The sequence below is a fragment of the Nothobranchius furzeri genome, chromosome 5, assembly GCF_043380555.1.
Source record: "Nothobranchius furzeri strain GRZ-AD chromosome 5, NfurGRZ-RIMD1, whole genome shotgun sequence".
In the NCBI taxonomy this organism is placed as follows: domain Eukaryota; kingdom Metazoa; phylum Chordata; class Actinopteri; order Cyprinodontiformes; family Nothobranchiidae; genus Nothobranchius; species Nothobranchius furzeri.
In genome coordinates, this window is record NC_091745.1 from 45,500,885 (window position 1) to 45,517,352 (window position 16,468).

At 41.7% G+C, this 16,468-nt stretch overlaps 1 protein-coding gene across 3 annotated transcripts in view; it reads left to right on the top strand.

Moving 5' to 3' along the window:
- The window catches only part of grb10b (growth factor receptor-bound protein 10b), a 98,942-nt gene that overhangs the window by 34,788 nt on the left and 47,686 nt on the right, over positions 1 to 16,468 (top strand). The window contains exons 3-4 of one of the 3 annotated variants that reach the window (XM_015949152.3): positions 5,061 to 5,157; positions 15,113 to 15,386. In XM_015949152.3, the coding sequence (XP_015804638.1) occupies positions 5,061 to 5,157; positions 15,113 to 15,386 (371 nt within the window). Of the gene's footprint in view, positions 1 to 561; positions 5,158 to 15,112; positions 15,387 to 16,468 lie in introns of those variants that run through there. The other 2 variants (XM_015949153.3, XM_070550811.1) reach the window with 2 other exon arrangements.

Sequence of the window (16,468 nt, forward strand, 5' to 3'; positions counted from 1 at the left end):
GGGTTACAGTATCAATACGTTTCTTAAGGATACCAAATGTTGGCCTGTAGTACCATTCTGTTCAGTTTAGCCTTTCTGTTGACAAGTGACGACATCAGGATGAAATCCTGAAGCTTCTTTCTCACAGTGAGTCAGTAAAGTGACTTACAAATAAATAAACATCACTGAAATCTGCTTTTCATTTAAAAGAAATTACCTTCAATGGGATTTAATGTTGTTTACAAAAATTATTTTTACTTATGAAAATACACGTCTAAAACAACTACAAGGAAGATCAGTTATTGCTAGAATGAATCAGCTCCTAGTGATGGTGTATTCATGAACCAGGACTAAATAAAATATCTGATTTCTGAGTTTTAGATTGGCTGATCGCAAGTTGACACAAATATTTCCCAGTTTTGGTCACCAGCCAAGAGGCGTCACACATTTTTACAATTTGTCCTTTCAAATTAAATTTTTTTATATGTAGCCTTGGCTGGCCTTTTGCCGCCTGCACGTAAATGTAAAATAATGCTTTTGGCCATGATTGTGTTTTGGGAGCAAATCCATAATTACCGTTAGTTTGAATTAGGATGAAAGTAAAAATTATAAAGTGGTTTATAAATGAGATGGTGGTATAAATGGCCTCTGTTGGAACCTGTTGGAAGTCACTTAAGCTAGTTTAAACTGTTGTCTAGATGATTTTCCTGTAGTTTAATTAAAAAAAAATCCACCCTGAAGCATCATTAAGTTTAATGACATTTCAAGATGAGAGTTGTAATGGTGGCCCAGGACAAACTTCTAATGTCGCATTCACACCTGGGTCGGCCCGGTTCGGTCTTTGTTGGATCAGCCCGCCACTGCTGGCTGATTCTACATGCCAACCAGAGGCTCCCTCAGGTAGGTAGGTGGGAACATCTGCTGGTCAATCAGCCTGTAGTAGGTGTGTTTGGTCAGCTCAGCACCAAGCTGGCCACAAGAAAGCAGGTCCGAAAAAAAAACGTTGGCTGAGCACAGAAAATGCACAGATTACCCAGATGTGAACACAATTACCCTACCAGAGCTAGACTGGGCCAACCCAGATGTGAATGTGCCAGTATTGAAGTGGTGTGATCACAAGCTGCTGAACATTAAAATTAATTTAAATCTTTTTCCATTCATAAGCAAATGGTAACAACTTAGCCCATCTCAGGTCTTCATTTGCAAGAATCACTTTAGACATTGCATTTTCTGAAAAGCATTTTGATATTAGAGAGCTAGAGAAAGCTGAGTTGAAAGGTGAAGCTCTTGACATACCGGTCAGTCTATGTTCCTACCCTCAGCTATGGTCACGAGCTTTGAGTAGTGACCGAAAGAATGAGGTTGTGGATACAAGCGGCTGCAATTAGTTTTCTTTGCAGGGTGGCTGAACTCCCCCTTTATAGATGGGGTGAGATGCTCATTCATGCAGGAGGGGCTCGGAGTAGATCTGCTGTGTCTCCACACCTAAAGGAAGACCCAGGACACGCTGGAGGGACTACGTTCCTCAGCTGCCCCGGGAACGCCTTGCGATGCTCTTGGAGGAGCTGCTTAGGCTGCTGCCCCTGCGACCTGACCCCGGATAAGTGAAAGACAATGGATGGACGCCATTTTAATATAAAAACAGTCACATGCATTGGGTTGCTGCAACCTGTGAATTGCTGCAACGTGAAAACAAAAGAGCTAATACCACTCGCTTTCTTGTGTTTTTGCCAAAGCAGTGGAGATACGACGTCACGTGATGGAATCATTACCTAACATTGTCAATGTTGGCCAAGGGCCAAAAAGAAACCAGTGGTTCCAGATGAAAACTTAGGCGGCAATTACTGACTGTGCACATTTCAGTTTGCCAAAGGAAGTCACTTTTGTCTTTTTACCATCTTAATTTATCTTCCTTATAAACATAAAAATAACGAATATATTTAATTCAATTGTTGATGGACTCTGGTCACTGGGGCCCAGTGTCTCTGAAAGCAACTCAACTCTAGTTGCAAAAGGCTTCTATTATAGAGACTTGGATGTAGTCTTGTAGTAGTAGTCTAAATCTGAGACCATGATCTGGATTTGGAAAAGGGTAGAATGCCTTCTCCGGGTCAGGGATGAGGTCCTGCCCCAAGTGGAGGAGTTTAAGTATCTTGGGGTCTTGTTCACGTGTGAGGGAAAACAAGACCTATCGTGAGATTGATAGGCGGATTGGTGCTGCATCTGCAGTGATGCAAGCATTGTACCGGTCTGTCGTGGTGAAGAGACAGCTGAGTCAGAAGGCGAAGCTCTCGATTTGCCGGTCGGTCTACGCTCCTACCCTCACCTATGGTCATGAACTTTGGGTAGTGACCAAAAGAACGAGATCGCGGATACAAGCGGCCGAAATGAGTTTTCTCCTAAGAGTGGCTGGGCTCTCCCTAAGAAAGGGGTGTCAAACTCAAACTCACACGGGGCCGAAATCAAACTCTGGGACGGAGTCGAGGGCCAAACTTAATATTTTTGAAAAAGTGACGGCAAATTTGCACATTTTCTTTATCAACATTAATGCAATTTTGAACCTTTAAATTTGGAAACAAACATATTTCTGCATTAACACTGAATGTGGAATAACCAAATTACACACGAGCAAGTCAGTTTTAAATAAAAGGCATCAGTGGTATTCATTACTTGTGGTATAATCAGCATTTTTAAAATCTATTCAGGATTTATGTTTTCTTGTTTATTCATTTTTCTTATTTTTTATTCTTCTTTTTTTCTCCTGTAATAAGTGTCATCGCTGCTGTGACGTCTAGCTTTCCCCACTGAGGAACATAAAAGGGATTTTCTATTCTATTCATCTATCTGCAGCCTTTCCACTTCCTGTTTACTGTAGGTTAAATCTTTTCTCACGGGCCAACAACAACATAAAAATATCATTTTATCTTAAATGAAAATGCAACATCTCACCTGTTAACTTTCATGTTTTGGAGCAGAAAACCAAAATATTTAAAGCTCAGTTTGTTCCACTGGTTTACTGTGATGCTCACCTGTTCCAGCCAGATACCTGCATCATGGGGTTGATCTGAGCTTAGGAGGAGACTCCTGTTGTTTGGTTCATCTTCATCATAATAATGACATTAGATGACAACAGGTGCTCACATAGGTTGGAAAACTTTCGTGAACACATTACTGAGCAGTTAAAATCTCCATTTCTAGGCTTCAACGTCGGCAAATAGATGAGTGAACTCGGCGCTGAGTGAGAGGAGTGTAGTTTGTCCGAGACAGCGGAGCTGCAGACACCGGCAGCAGAAACTGGGAAAAACACAAAGGAGGGGGCGCTTCGGCTCCGCGCTGACGCCGCAAAGCATCATGGGAGTTGAAGTCTTTGCGGTAAAATCGGCCAGCGGGCCAGTTTTAATATATTTTTGACATTTATCTTGCGGGCCACATGCATCTGGCCCGCGGGCCTTGACTCTGACATATGTGCCCTAAGAGATAGGATGAGAAGCTCGGTTATTCGGGAGGGCTCAGAGTAGACCCACTGCTCCTCCACATCGAGAGGAGCCAGTTGAGGTGGCTTGGGCATCTGGTCAGGATGCCTCCTGGACGCCTCCCTGGTAAGGTTTTCCGGGCACGTCCAACCGGGAGGAGACCTAAAGGTAGACCCAATACACGGTGGAGGGACTATGTCTCTCACCTGGCCAGGGAACGCCTTGGGATTCCCCCGGAGGAGCTGGCCCAAGTGGCTGGGGAGAGGGAAGTCTGGGCCTCTCGCCTTAGGCTATTGCCCCCGCGACCCGACTCCGGATAAGCGGATGAAAATGGATGGATGGATGTAGTCTTGCAGTAAAAAAAAGCTCAAAGAACTTTTGTAATAAAATCCAACTTGCCTGTGTTGTCTGTGACAGCTCTGAATGGGGCAGAACAAGTAACCACAGCTGCTTTTATAACTGCATCAGAGGAGGGCTGATGTGCAAGGCGCAGTTAGTAGAGATGTTTTTTTGTGAACACATGTCCGCTCTAGAACTTTCTGTTCCCACTCTTGCTATTCTTGACAAATCCCTGAGTGCACGCACGCATGCACACACTCACACACACACTAACACACACACACACACACACACACACACACACACACACACAGAATAATTTGACATCTTCCATAACCATGGGTGCCAGAGACAGATCCAAGCCATGGCTGTGAAAAAGCTCTTTTGCTAAAACATCTTATTGGACTGAATGTTATAAACTGTACAACACAGTTTAAAGAAACACAACCTGGTTATATTACTGTTCTTATTTTCATCTGATATTCACCCATTGGTGCCTAATGTATTCTAGTTTCTTTGCTGGGTTTTATGGGTATGCTGATGACTTTTTCATGTTAAAGTCTTTTCAATCTGAAAAGTGCTTACAGTCATTATCAATTCTCATTTTTATCTTCAAGAAATCACAAACACGTCTTTCTAATATGCAGGTTGTAAAAACTACAATATCAATTCTGGTAAACAAGCTAGATTTTAAACGCAACCACGGTGAAGGGACACCCACCCGTCCCAATGGGAATCATCTTGGGCCACATCAGGCAGAACCAGAAACCTGCATTACCAGAGGAAACGATATAGTGCTAAACACCAGTCGCCGTTTTCTACGTCCAAACCACTTTTCTTGTCCGTGACGTCAAATGGTGATTTTCGTTTTTGGGACTCTGGTAGTTTGTCATAATGTTGAAGTGGTAGCAGCCGGCTGTTTCTCCTTCTCTGATGTTATTGAGTGGAGAACCTCTCACACCAGTGGTGTTATGCTGCTGAATACACGACCCAGGGAAGTGAGAGAGTGCAGCGGTTCGGTGATAACAAACAACCGGATGGTTGCTTTTGGAGAGAGCCACTTTATTAATAGTTTTTTTTATCCACAATTTATTTTTAGCTGCACAATGCTTGAAGGTTGTTAAAGAGGCACGAAAAAAACTGTTTTAAGCTGGCCTCTTTTCCACATTTGCTATTTCTACTTTAAACGAGTAAACATTTAATTAAATGTTAAGATCGTTTTCTAAAACTTCACATTTTTATCCTTTTTGTTTGTTCTTCTACTCTCAGCAGGAAAATATGGACCGATCATCTAATCACAGACAACCTGACCTCATTCATCCGAGCTTCCAGCAATCAACCAATCAGAGTTCTCCTAACCATCAAGGTTGGTTTTTAGCTACTAAAACTGTAAATGTGTAGAATCTGTGCTCATATTTGGATGCTATTTGTGTCTAACGTGCCAATGATGTTCACTAATGTTCATATTAAAGAGGAAATGTGGCAGAAGGGAGAAGTTTATCATTCTTGGCCAAGATCTAAGAGAGCATTGAGGTGTTTGGGTTTCTTCCACTGTAAACATTTCACCTGTTCAAAGGGTGATCATCATGAACACAGGGTGCCAATATAATTACGTTGTCTATCCAATTGTGCCAGAGTTCATCCATGACAATTGAAGCATGAGATTTAAGCATAATATTGGCCCAGCATGGGAATGTAAGGGTGGGGAGTCGGCGGGTATGTGGCATGGGGAATAAATGGAGCAGAAATTACATTGTCATTTTTCAGGATCCGACAGGATGGAGGGAACTCCAGGGCAATGGAAAACACAGGACTTTATTCTAACAGCTTTTTGTATACTAAAGGTGTTTTTAATGTGAAGTCGTGGCTTTTATATTTAAGGCATGTGCTTTCACATACTTCCACTGGATTGACATAAAAGCAAAACTGCAGGTGATTTGGCCCCTCTGCTCTGAATGTCATTCCTCTCATAAACCTATTCATATTTCCTCTTTAAAAATAGAAATAGTAATTATTAGCATGCATTATTTTTCCTCCCAAATATTCTTCTAAAACCTAGTTTATCACTGTGGTCAACTACCTTTTGTTTCTTCATTGCATTTAAAAATAGTGTCAGGTGAAACAGTGCTTTGCTGCTCACACGTGATGACATCACTGAAGTGTTAATTCGGAATTTTCAATTAATCACTAAATTAGGAGATCAGCTTGGAGTCAGTGGCTACCTTTGTGTGGAGCAAAGACAAGAGTAGTTTGATGCTGTTTAAGTTATGTTTTTTATAATGTAAAAAAAATTGCAGATGCTATTTTACACACCTTTACCCTGATGACAGTTTTGCATTTCATAAGAGAAATATTGTGATATTCCTGCCATAAATGCTCCTGGCTGCAGCAGGCATGCCACAGCTAGCTGCTACTTTTGTACATGCAAACAACCGTAGACGGCTATGCAAATAACGGTATAATGCCAAATTACCCCCTAAATACATATATATATATATATATATATATATATATATATATATATATATATATATATATATATATATATGTGTGTGTGTGTATTAAAACAACATTCACATGACCTTTCATAAAATTGTATTGTTTCAAGATGGTTTACAGGCTCACACACAAGTTTAAGTTGCATGTGTGTGTGTGAAAGAATATTCTCATTGCCTTCCTTAACTGTGTTATTTTAGGGTTATTTTGTTAAGATGTGTTGTTTCACGAGTCGGTCTTTCAGAATGTTATGTATCTCCCTGGGACGAGTTGATCCTGTTCCTGATTCTGGCTAATTATGTCACACAGCTTTAGATGTAGACCTTTGGCAAATTTGTTTTTCATCAAATGATAAACCAATGTTAATCTGATTTGTGCAGGACTGAGAGACTCCAGTAGACTAGCCTATACATATGTATAGATGGATAGATATCTGTGTTTGATATCTATACAGTAGCATCCATTGTATGCAGTATTCTGAAGTTGCTCAGAAAGGGTTAACTGCTCCTGATTTCATGCCTGGATATGAAGGTCCTGCCTCCTCCAGTTATGATAATTATGTCTGTTGGTGGAGAGTAACATGCTGAAAGCAAGCAGGTATGTACATGCACCTAAACTCAAAGTCGGAACATTTTAGCCTATTTACAGTGGGTTATAGTGTTATGTAATAGAATGTTTCTTGCATAAATGTTTGAAATTTACTGTAAATGGACAGCAAATCTATTTATATAGAGCAATGCTACATCGACTCGTGCATCAACAAGGAGTTGTTTAATTCAAACTATTGTATTGCCCTCACTCACTGTTGATAAGTCACCGTGAGTTTGGGTTTTAGGGTCGTTGAGCTGCACACAGGTCAAAGTGTCGTGTGCCTCGGATGAGTTGGGAATGAAGCCGTTACACCCCCCCACCCCACATCTAGAGCCACAGATTTAGACTCGAACTTTACCACTTACAGTGACTGACTGTGTGATAGAGACAACAGGTTGGGCTCCTTAAACACAACTTAAAGAATGTGTTGAGGTGAACTCTAAGCCTTGAGCATCTTTGCCAAATCCAAGGTTTCTTGCATTTGATAAGATATTTATTTAAATCTAATTCCTTTCAGCCTTTATCAGTTATTCTCAAATCTATTCCTTTTACTCAGTTAATTTCCCTTTTCATTCTTATTTATGTTCCCCTTCCCCCCTTGTTTTCCCCTGACCCTATCGTATTCTCCTCCCTGTCAGGAGGCTCAGCCCTCGGTGGGTGTGTGCGCTGTCACCAGATGTATTGTACTCACCAATGCCAAGCCACGCTTTACAGTGTACTTGCTGTGGCAAAGCTCCCACTGATCCCACTGAATAGAAACCCCTCCGTTGGGCTCGTATTCAGAGGCGGTTGATCCCCCCTTGCATACTGTAGATGTATAGCCCTTACATTACCCTTTCTGTTGGAAACATACCCCGCCTTTTTGTTTTGAACTAGAGGGAACAAATAAAAATGCATAGACTACTTTCTGGGGTTAAGGAGAGCCATGTGGGTCTGCCAACAGTACAATAGTTTTGTTTTGGCCATGCATCCCTTGCTAATGAGCAAAACAGGATATGCAAAACAGCTTTGATGCAGATTCTCACCAGACTATACTAGCTTACAGTTTATCGTTGTCAGACAGACAGTAGAGATAATTTGTGCATTTGTTTTTAAACTGCTTATAGATGTTTAGCAGAGGAAGGAGGATGCATCCTTTTTGTGAAAAAAATTAATTATATGAAAAAAGTTATAATATAAAAATAAAACACTAATGTTTTGGGGAAAATGGTCTTCTTTGTTTTGTCCCACATATCTGCAGGGTCTCCCTTTTGGTCAGTTTTCCCTTTTTGGTTTGATTGCAAGAATGTTTTCCATCAATTTCAGCTTTCTTTTTGTGTTTATGCTTCCATCCACTCAATGCTTTCTTGGTCCACCAGTGTCACTGACACTTGACACTGAATACTGCACTGCTATAGACCACTGCAGGGACTGTGCTCAAACTCTGGCTACATCCTTGGAAGAACCCAGTATTTGGAACCTTTAGCCCAAGTGGTGGGACAGAACCCACATGTTAAGGGCATAACTCTGGGAGAAATGGAGCATAATTTAGCCTGTTATGCAGATGATATTTTAGTTTATTTAGGACATCCTACAGATTCTCAGCTCAATCACATTTAATTATAACCCACCAGCCCTAATAACTAATGGTATAGCAGGCTACATTTTGAAAATATTTTGGTATTAGTACATTTTCAAACTGAATTATGTGCCACTGAATAAAAAGATAAACAAAGACCCAATGATGGTATTTAATCCCTATTTAATATTATACCCTTGTATTGAATCAATCCATCCATCCATTCTCTTCTGCATATCTGGAGTCAGGTTGCGGGGGCAACAGCTTAAGTCGAGAGGCTCAGGCTTCCCTCTCCCCAGCCACTTGGGCCAGCTCTTCTGGGGGAATCCCAAGGCATTCCCTGACCAGCCACCGAGACATAGTCCCTCCAACATGTCCTGGTTCTTCCTTTAGGTCTCCTCCCAGTTGGACGTGCCCGGAAAACGTCACCAGGGAGGCGTCCTGGAGGCATCCTGACCGGATGCCCGAGCCACCTCAACTGGCTTCTCTCGATGTGGATGAGCAGCGGGTCTACTCCGAGCCCCTCCCTGATGATCAAGCATCTCACCCCATCTCTAAGGGAGAGCCCAGCCACCCTGCTGAGAAAACTCATTTCAGGCGCTTATATCCGCGATCTCGTTCTTTCGGTCACTACCCAAAGTTCATGACCATAGGTGAGGGTAGGAACGTACATCGACCGGTAAATTGTGAGCTTGCCTTCTGTCTCAGTTCTCTTTTCCCCATATTGAATTCGTTTAAATGAATATGTTACCCAGATTATTATATCTTTATTAGACCTTACCATTACCAATTAAACCTACTCTATTTAATGAATGGTATAAATTAGTGTCAAGATATTCACTCACCTAAAGGATTATTAGGAACACCATACTAATACAGTGTTTGACCCCCTTTCACCCTCAGAACTGCCTTAATTCTACGTAGCATTGATTCAGCAAGGTGCTGAAAGCATCTTTAGAAATGTTGGCCCACATTTACAGGATAGCATCTTGCAGTTGATGGAGATGTGTGGGATGCACATCCAGGGCACGAAGCTCCCGTTCCACCGCATCCCAAAGATGCTTTATCGGGTTGAGATCTGGTGACTGTGGGGGCCGTTGTAGTATAGTTAACTCATTGTCATGTTCAAGAGACCAGTTTGAAATGATTGGAGCTTTATGACATGGTGCCTTATCCTGCTGGAAGTAGCCATCAGAGGATGGGTACATGGTGGTGATAAAGGGATGGACATGGTCAGAAACAATGCTCAGGTATCCCGTGGCATTTAAACCGTGCCCAATTGGCACTAAGGAGCCTAAAGTGTACCAAGAAAACATCCCCCACACCATTACACCACCACCCGCAGCAGCCTGCACAATGGTAACAAGGCATGATGGATCCATGTTCTATTTGTAGTGGAGATGAGTGGCACCCGGTAGGGTCTTCTGCTGTTGTAGCTCATCCACCTCGATGTTGTGTGTGTTGTGGCTTCACAGAGGCTTTGCTGCTTCAAACTTACATGCATGTCTGTCATGGCTTTCAGCTGAAGCCAGACAGAAACTTCACTGGTTGTTGTTTATTTATAATAAAATAAATGTGTCTGTTTTGATTTCCCTTCTTATCTAACCACTTTGTTAATTCCGTTCCAGTCTCATTTTTATATTCGTAGAGCTCAACAGACTTCATTTGTGGTTCCTCATTTTAAAAAGGAGTCAGAAAACGTGTCTTTTTAGCTCCAATAGACCGGAACACACTACCTGCTCATTTAAGATCTACTACATCTTTTCGTTTGTTTAGAATTTTGGTTCATGTGACTGAAAAAGGGAAAAATGCTTTGACTTTTATATGCACGTGTGTATCCGTTTTAATCTACTTAGTAACTGAAGATTACTATCGTTATCGACAAATGTCATTCAGTTAATGCAAAAGAATCAAAAGATTAGACCGGTTTGTTACAACTGTTTAAAGCCTCAAATGACAGAAAATAAATAAGATTCTTATTTAAATGTGTATAAATGTTGGACGTAAACCTCATTCATCTGATGTAACTGGCGTAAAGACACTGTGGGAAAAGGAAGGGGGTGTACAATCTCAGCGGAGGAGTGGGCCTCGATTTGGTACCTACACTGGATGTGTACAAACACCCAGAGATGGAAGGAATATGGATGGAAATGTGTTTTTATTACTCCACGCTAGAAAACACATTGATGGAAAACCTCCTGCTGGAGAAAATGTGGAGGACAGTGTGCAGACCATTCCCATACCACGTGGGCCTGTCGATTTATTGGACAGTTTTGAATTGATGTTCAGAGTACAACAAGATATCTTTAAACGTGTAACTCCTTTTGAAATGAAAACTATAGTTTGTCATAGCAGCCTGTTCCTAACAGTTTGGTTTCTGTTTTCAGTTTCACCCTTTCACTCTTTAACATTATACTATGAAATAATTTGCCCTTAATGAACAACACATTCTCACTCCCAACACATCGGAAACACGCTTGGTCAGCGACCCTCCGCGTCAGACCCCAACACTGAAAGGGCCCTTTTTCATCACAGCTGGACGAAAATTGTTTTTTTCTGACTCCAAATCCCAATGCAGCGTAAAACTGATACGATGGGATGTCTGCTGGCGCTGCACCGAACCAGCACATTTCACCACATCTGAACCATAACCCTCTTGCTATTTAAAACCTACTTCTAACGTTCCCCTCACAGTGACCAAGCGTGTGTCCCCCATGTGTCTGGACTGAGAATGTGCTGGTTTTGGGCCCAGGCGATGGGGAAATTCCAAATAGCAAGGCGGGAAATGTTAGGATTGGGTGCGACAGGAATGTTAGAAGTAGTGAAATGTGCTGGTACAGTGCAGCGCCAGCGCACATCCTGTTGCGCAAATGTTACGCTGCATTGGGATTTTCAGTCGAAAAAAAAACATTTTCGTCCAGCTGTGACGAAAAGGGGCATTTTCGGGGCGACGGTGGCACAGGAATTAAGTGCTCGCCCCGTAATCGGAAGGTTGCAGGTTCGAGCCCCGCTCAGTCTGTCGCTGTTGTTGTGTCCCTGGGCAAGACACTTAACCCATGTTGCCTGCTGGTGGTGGTCGGAGGGACTGGTGGCGCCAGTGCTCGGCAGCCTCGCCTCTGTCAGTGCGCCCCAGGGCAGCTGTGGCTACATCGTAGCTCATCCCCACCAGTGTGTGAATGTGTGTGTGAATGGGTGAATAACTGATTGTGTTGTAAAGCGCCTTGGGGGGTTCCAGCACTCTAGAAGGCGCTATATCAAATACAGGCCATTTACCATTTACTTTCGGCATCGGGGTCTGACGTGGAGGGTCACTGAGAGATAGTGTTGCAATTAATTACATAGAATATTTAAAATTTTTAAATTAAAAATAAAATCCCTGACTATTAATTACAGGTCAAAGATTAACAAAACATATATATTACAGTGCAAGATGCCAGCATCCATATGTGTAGTTGCCAGAGGCCTCAATCATCAAGTGGTCGTAGAAATATTCCTAAAGTCCTTTCTATGAACGACATTTAGAACGTTCATACGAACGGTCAAAATCCTGATTCATGAAACATGCCGTGGCCTCTTGTACGCACATTTTTCCGCAGTTGTTTGTTGATAAACCTATTCATCTGCAACTAACAAGTTGCAGAGGCTGTAAACTTGGTCGGGCCAGAGGAGAGGTCCCTGTCAGGAAGTGGTTCCACGTAAAACTGAATATGATAAATGGTAGAGTAACGGGATGTCATTCACATTTTATATTTAAGGAGATGTTCCGTTTGGAGTTAGTTTTATTTGGAAATGTCTGAGAGCGCAGCCTCCTCTGAGCTGTCATTCAGTGTGGTTGCCTTGGCAATGTAGCATATTTGATTGGGGCGCGGAGGAGGTTCTGGGAGTTCTCTAAGTTGTAAAATATAATATGAATTTGTGCTGTTTATCGGTCCACAAAGGGTCACGGCATAGCTCCAGAAGGATCTCCATCAGGATTAGATCAGTGCGCTCACAGAGTACCCGTTCCCTCCTGAGTGCACGCTCTGCCAAATCCTCCAATAATGCAAGATCAGCCATTCTACAATGTCAGATTTGCGACGGTCACAGGTGTCTTTTACAAGTTTTAGCACCAGTAATGTGACACAGCTGTTTTCCCATCAAAATAATTATTTATTGGGTAAAACAGATGCCCAGGTAGATGCTGTTTGTACGCAGGGTCTGAGGTTTCTTATATTTAGGAACATTTCCACACACAAAATGAAGAACGCTACTGATGCAAATATTAGTTCCTATGCAGGAATATGCACAGACCTGAACGCAAGTACGGTTGATAAATGAGGTCTTGAGATAAAATTAATCCTGGTTGGATCATTTATTTATATATTTTTTGAAGGTCAAACATGATATAATACGTTTGGCATTTACATACCAATCAGAGCATGGTAACTCAAAACTTGATCAGATGAATCGCAAAAATAACGATATACAGATTAGCATCAATCTCTCAGTATTTGTTTGGCTACAGATGTTCTGCAGCTTTTCAGTTCTTTTCTTTCTTGGTGTGAACAAGTAAACATTCAGGTATCTCTGAAAAACCTGAAGCATCCTCATAACCCCCTACATCTCATTATGATCCCGCTATGATCCCTGCTGGATACGCTGAGCTGATACTTTTGTAGGATCAAATCATTAGCCAAAAGAAAGATGCAGGCCACTGCGGGTACAAGTATAGGTGTTTTCATCTATTTCTGCAAAGGCCAACTATCAGACAGCTTTAGTTCCTAACATTACTATTATATATATATATATATATATATATATATATATATATATATATATATATATATATGTACAGTTTTGTATTAGCCTTCTCCCTTCGGTACCTCTCTGCTCTAGCTGAATGCTGTCAGTGTCATCACGCTGTCCGGCTTACCTCTGGGAGAATGACGCATGCCAGTTGTTTGGCAGGTTGTGACATGCTACACTGGTGACTGCCGTCATGTGATTGATGATGACGCACAGATATTGTGTTGCTGTTTAAAGGTTGCATTTGTTTGTATTCAAATAGCCCTGCTAATCTCCTCCACAGGCTAAAGTAGGTCAGCAGGTGTTATTTACTAACTAATTTTCCTCCTTTGGTGACTGTAAGATGCACTTCTCACCCAGATGTTGCATTCAGAAGAATTTAGGTGGTTTTCCTGGTTTGGTTTGAGGCCATTTTGGGGATTTTTTTGGTATTTAATCACTGCTGTGTTTGAAAGTTCTGGTTTGTGTTAGTAGTGTCTCCTTCTGTTTGTGGTCTTCTGGCCCTGTCTGCACCATGTGTCTGGTGGTATATAGCTCTATAAGTAGCTGCTCCAGCTTACCTGTCACTATTAATACCCAAAGATTAACCTCCTGTGAGTCACTGGCACCTGTGATACGCCTACCTGACACGTTTTCATGAAAAGCTCCTCAAAGTCGACACGTAGCTTTTATCTGGAAACGGAACCAGGCTGTCGTAGAAGTGAATGAGGATCATCACCGCTTTGGAGCTCACACACTTCCTGTAGACACATTCTTTGAAAGAAAATAAAAATGTTAAATATAAAGCAAACTGACTTCTTGTCTCATTGAAAACCTCATCAGCCCCTTTAAAAGCATCAATCAGTTGACCGTGTGTGTATCCCCAGCCAGCGTTTTGCTGTTGGCTGCTTTAGAGTGGCATGACATTTGCATCACCTCGCATGATCCAGCTGTCAGCTGTTCTGCACCCTGAGCTGCAGGGATGCTACGAGAGACACATTTTAAGCTGTGCAGTTCTTTCTGATTTGGACTGCAAAAAATATTAACACTCAGGTTTAATATTTGAAATGAATTACTTACAGCTAATGGAAGCTGTTACTGATCAATGTCTAAGGGGAAAAATAATCTCTTGTTTTGCATGTAGGTGCAAAGCCACTTGACTCACTACAGACAAATGCTGTAAAGTGAAAAAAAAAAACGCTCTAAATGTGGATTTGTTTGAGTTTATCTGACAACTAGAGTACGTCTCCCCCTAGTGGTGGAGTCTTTTACAACAGTGAGGTATGACTTCAGCAATGTGATGATGAAGTGATGAGATGTCTTTTACAAAATGAATAATTAGTTAAAAAGATGAATCTCTAGCTGGTTTTGATATTTAAAATGGAGCGGAGTTAGAAACCAGGTGATGAAACTTTCATAGCACGAAGCAATTAGACCAGTTTCCCACAGCTGAGAATTTGCTTCTCGAATGTAAATCTGCCTGGAGGTTTTCCGAAGGGCATTGAGGATGGATGTTTATTCCATTTTTTTCATTTTCTCTGATAAGAATCCTCCTCCTTGCCTTTTAAACATTTAAAAGCTGAGCAAAAGAAACTTGAGTTGAATTCAGAAGAGATGCACGCTCGTGTGCTCTGAATCCCAGTGGCAAGAGTTCATAAGTGTAACGGGCAGGTTTGTGCCTGCACCTGATATCCCTGGAGATTAGGCTCACTGGGCAGAACAATGCGCATAGTCAAGATGGTATTCCTGATTAGGCCCGCCGGCAAAACCGGTTACCGATCCGAATGTTGGTCTGTGTGTGATCTGGCGTGTGTCTATAGATACCCGGGCAAGCAGCAGAAGAGAATTTACTTATTTTTTATCCTTCATCAACTTTTTTTCTGATGTGATCTGTTTCACTTTTGTTTGTCAGAGGACGATGTGGACTTGGAGGCCTTGGTTAATGATATGAACTCTTCGTTGGAGAGTCTGTACTCCACCTGCAGTAGTCAGCAGACCGAGTCGGCCCCGCTGCTGCATAATGGACAAAACTCTTGCTCGCACCACCATCACATCCAACACAACCAGCCACGGCAGCAGGTGTTTACCCAGGTTTCCCCGGAGCCGCCTTCCTCCTCCTCTCCGACCGCGGACCCACCCCAGACCAGCCTCCGGCGGTCACAGCCCATGCACATCCTCGCTTTCAGGTCGGTGTTTGATTTAGACTTGTGTTTTCTCAAACTTTTTTTATATTTCTTCTGCTTTCAAATCAATGCAAACCTTTCTAAAATCAGCTGTTTGACCTCCATTTTTTAAGTTTCAGCTGCTGGGAGAAAATTGGTGAAAAAGTCTAAGTGAAATTAAAATTACAAAAAATGTAAACATCTGATTTAAGCCAGAAGTGACTGGATTGCATTCACCTTTGACCCTCTTGAGAAACTTCCCACAAAGATCAAATCATTATGACCCACAGCTGAGGGCACTAGCAATTCAAGGTAGTTTTTGTTCCTTCTATTTTTCTTTGCAGGTGAAAATGAAATATTATCTAGACCCCATTCTTCTTATACTAAATTAACAACAAATTCATTAGATGTTTTGTTGTTTTATTAAGACTTAAAATCAGGATTCAGCATATATTTTAAAACGAAGCTACTGCGCCTTTGAGTACTTTAATGCACCCTATCAGTGACGTGTCCTTCCCTAAATCTGCTTTGCCACATCAGTGTCTCAAAGATCAAAAACAGTTTTGTTAGCGCCGTGAGATAAAGCTTCACATGTAAGACATTCGAAGGATGAGTTGATTAATGCCGGTGAGTTCACTTCGAAACGAGTGGGTTCATGGGAAGGTTGTTGGTGGGAAAATGTTAGACGCACCGCTCAGCAAAGAATGTCACATCTGGAGGATTGAAAACTTACTGGATTGTCTTATTTTTCTCTTTTACAAATTTAAAAGTTCTCCATGTTTCATCATCGTCATCATCATCAACTTTATTTATATAGCGCCTTCCAGCTGCCAGAAGGCAAACCAAAGTGCTGACCACGCATTAAAAACATCGCTGACCCATACAATGGTCAACAAAATAAGACATAAAAACAAATAAGAACAGATTAAAGCAGGAGATAAGAGCAACGAATGATAATAAAAAACAAGATAAAATAGATTAAATAAAACTGGATTAAAATTAGCTCAGTGATCTAAACATATGGCTAGCTCACATGCTGAGGAAACGCCACTGAATAAAAGTAAGTCTTCATCCAATTCGTAAAAACCGGCAGAGAGGGTGCTTGT